The 3,700-nt window shown below is 34.5% G+C and overlaps 1 protein-coding gene across 1 annotated transcript; it reads left to right on the top strand.

The window, feature by feature from the left end:
• Positions 1-935: 935 nt before the first annotated feature.
• On the top strand, positions 936-2,673 carry LOC135084230 (putative nuclease HARBI1). The gene is made up of 5 exons (XM_063978970.1): positions 936-1,451; positions 1,522-1,803; positions 1,958-2,345; positions 2,426-2,559; positions 2,649-2,673. Exons 1-4 carry the CDS (start codon positions 1,197-1,199, stop codon positions 2,554-2,556), a joined length of 1,056 nt encoding a protein of 351 aa, XP_063835040.1. The 5' UTR covers positions 936-1,196; the 3' UTR covers positions 2,557-2,559; positions 2,649-2,673.
• The last annotated feature ends 1,027 nt before the right edge of the window (positions 2,674-3,700 follow it).

The raw sequence follows: 3,700 nt of genomic DNA, 5'->3' as shown, positions 1-3,700 counted from the left end.
TGGGAACCGCGACCTGCGCAAGAGTGGATCCGCGACGCAATTGTAATGCAAAGGCCGTCGTCTCAGTTAATATTCCTGATTGACGTCTGTCTCCCCCCGCCGCTAATGGTACGTTTCTAATGAGCTGCGTACGCGCACAAAAACCGACCGTTTTTGTCCTGCAACTGATACGGCTCTGTCAAATGAAATCTATGATATTTATTCATAGCTGGCACATGTCTAGAAGCTCAAAGTAATTACTGGTGCCCATAAAGTTATTTGAATTCATTACTACTGGGAGGCGATTGTTTTTGTGACTAGTTTGTGCTCGTGAATACTAAGCTAATTGTACTGCCTACGCTGCAATCGGCTAATTTGTAATGGAGGCTGCTTGAGAAATTAATTGAACAATTGAAGTTACAATTTCCTTTTTTTAACCATCATATTTTTATCCGGAAGAGAAGATTTTAAAGGAGCTTTTTGTTAAAGCTTTGAACTTTTATTTATGTGACTCTACGTCATATTCTATTTAATATGGATTCCTCTTTAATAATTTTGCATCTGCTGTTTTATCGTAACTTAGGGAAATTGACTCTAGTAGAAAGAAAAGAAGTTAATCAATGCGGCTTTCATTCATTCAGTAAACTTTTAGTAACTTTAGGTAATTCTCTAGTTAGATCGTGTAAATGAAAATGTAATTTGGTATTGTTGGGTGTTATGTACGCAATCTATTGCTCCACCCACTAATATAATTTATCGTTAGGCTTTTAATCCAAGGACGTAATTATTTGAGAAATTAGCGAACGGTCACGTTTCGCGTTAAAGTAGGGCCATGTGGCCTGTTTGCGTCCACCTAGACTTACCTTACCTTACCTTACCTACCCAGATGAAGGATAACTCATTAAAAACTGTGGACAATTCGGTACTTAGGAGTGTCACATGTAATACATATACGGTCTTATTCATAATCATTTTTCACATTTTATCAAATGCTTATTAGAGGTTTATAAAACGTTTGATAAAAATTGTTATTCATAATCGTCATTTAGCGCTAAAATCCTCTTATATCTGTGTGATAAGTTATCGAGAGCTCGGGCCTTGTTTAAAGCTCTAATAAACCTATTTTAACCTAACTTTTATAAATGTCATTTCATATGAATGTCACTTCGTTGGTTTATTTATTCAAAATATCCTTGCTGTGATCCTTGCTTGTGAAAATGAATGCTATAAATGCAATTGTGCATTTAGCCAATAATGCCGACCCAGCGCGACGTAGAAAGCTCTACCGCCAACGAAGCAACCCATTCGATTTGCGGGACCTAAATTTTAAAATAAAATATAGGTTCAATAAGGACACAGTGCGCACCATCATAGATTTGGTGGAAGATGATCTGGTTCAGAGCGCTAGAGGTGGTGGCACGTGTCCTGAACTGCAAGTTTTAGTGGCCATAAGATGTTGGGGACGTCGTGAGGTAAGCACAAAAAAGTGTTTTATTTTATCCCTTTGTCGTGGCTGCTATAATTATTTTCATACATTTTCAGGTACAAGATGATGCTGGTGACCTCCATGGCCTAAGTCAGCCGACAGTGAGCCGGATATGCGCCAGAGTCGCGCATGCAATCGCGAATAAGGCAAATTCCTTCATCAAAATGCCTATCACTATAGGAGAGCAGGAAAGAATTAGTGCCAAATTTAGAGCAATTAAAAATTTTCCTGGGGTGATAGGAGCCATAGATTGCACCCACATTAAAATTAAAAAAACCGGAGGTGACATGGCCCAGTACTATATTAATAGAAAAGGCTATTATTCCCTGAATGTTCAGGTAAAATATATTTTGATTTTATACAGTTTACAACAGAGAAAGATTTGTTTTAATAATGTCTATAATTTTTACTTTGTATGATCTAAATTTTAGCAACATTCAACACTATATTATTGGATGGATTACCTACAGGATACTGTTTTTTTTATTTTAGGTTGTCTGTGATGCTGACCTCAAAATAATGGATATAGTGGCTAGATGGCGAGGCAGTACACATGACAGTCGAATTTTTATGGAGAGCAATATAAAACAACGATTTGAGGATAGGCAGTTTAGAGGACGCCTTATTGGCGATTCGGGCTACCCTCTTCTGCCATATCTATTTACACCTATTTTAAGGCCTAGTCGTCCAGAAGAAGAAGCATACAATAATGCTCACATCTCAACTAGGAACACTGTTGAAAGGTGTTTTGGGGTGTGGAAGCAGCGGTTCCAATGCCTACTCCATGGCTTACCAGTAAGCCTTCAAAATGGAAAAGCTGTGATCATAGCATTGGCTGTATTACATAATATAGCCATTGATATGAATGACACATTGTTAGGTAAATGTTATCAATTTGACTGTACATAAGGAATACAAATCTTTATGACAAAATGTTGACAAATTCATAATATTTTTCAGAACAACATATGGAGCAGGTCCCTGTAACTCCGCAACTTTCGACGGAGAACAGTGTTCACGACAACCGACCTTCATTGTTGAGGCGTAGGTCGCAGTTGATACTACAAAATTTTATAAATCAACATTTTTGAATGGTACTAAAATACATTTTGATAAATTCCAACGATTTACTTTTATGTAATGTCATTTGAGTTCATGAAAATGTTGTATTTTAATTTTTCAGATACTGTTCCTGGCATCTTAATGAAAATAAAAAGAATATTTGATTGAAAAATACCTGTATTTCAATTTTCAGTCCAATTTGTTACTATCACAAAAACAAAACCTGTAGTTCTCTTTAAAAAAGCAATTATTCTGCAAAAATTCAAAACAAATTACTTTATATCACTAATTTAAGTACAATTAGTTTCAACAAACTTACTTATTAAAAATCACAGTTCAATTCTTTAAAACAAAGAAATTGCTTAAGTATAAACGTTTCTATTCGGAGGTTATCAACCTTCTACATTTAAAACAAAATAACCATAATTTACACTATTATTATAAAGGCGAATGTTTGTGACTAGGCATATGTGTATTTACTTTATATCACTAATTTAAGTACAATTATTAAACTTACTTACTAAAAATCACAGTTCAATTCTTATAAACAAATAAATTGCTAAAACAGATAGATTATATAGTCTCGAATAACATATAGGCTTCTTTTTATCCTGGAAAAATGCACAGATCCTGTAGGTTACAGAAATAGTAGTCTACGCAGGCGGAGTCGTGGGCAACAGCTAGTTAATAGTAATCTCAAACTCTTATTAAGTTATGACTAGTAAACATATTCATAGCCGTCTAAATATATTGCAGAAACACAATCAAAATGCGGATTGGAACTGCATAAAATACAAATTAAAAACAAACAGAAGTAAGGGAGGAACTAACTTATTATTTAGAATCTGTTAGTACTTGAAAAACTTTAACATCAAAAGACTTATTATTCTTTATTAATGTGAGTGTAATATTTAAGTTTTTCCTGTAATAATTGATGCTCAAGATCCAAGTTTCTCCCTTTCTTCCGTTCGTTTTCCATTTGAACTTCATGCAGTTCAATCCGGCATTTTGATTCTGTTTCTGCAATTTCGGAAATCCTAACTTTGCTTAAATCAATTAAGCCTTCTTTGTTTAACAGTTTCCTTTTTTTTTTGATTGCTGGTGCTTTAAAATTAGGTTTTGCTTTATTTTCTTTTGCCTCTACTTTTTTATTTTCTTTATCTTCCAATATGC

Source organism: Ostrinia nubilalis, chromosome 25 (genome assembly GCF_963855985.1).
Source record: "Ostrinia nubilalis chromosome 25, ilOstNubi1.1, whole genome shotgun sequence".
NCBI lineage: Eukaryota > Metazoa > Arthropoda > Insecta > Lepidoptera > Crambidae > Ostrinia > Ostrinia nubilalis.
This window is presented reverse-complemented; position numbering and strand designations above follow the sequence as displayed.

Bases quoted from the DNA above. Each gene is read 5' to 3' on its own strand.
- LOC135084230 (XM_063978970.1), top strand. From the start codon at position 1,197: ATGAATGCTATAAATGCAATTGTGCATTTAGCCAATAATGCCGACCCA. The intron at 1,804-1,957 runs GTAAAATATATT...TTTTTATTTTAG, and splicing joins ATTATTCCCTGAATGTTCAG to GTTGTCTGTGATGCTGACCT. The intron at 2,346-2,425 runs GTAAATGTTATC...AATATTTTTCAG, and splicing joins TATGAATGACACATTGTTAG to AACAACATATGGAGCAGGTC.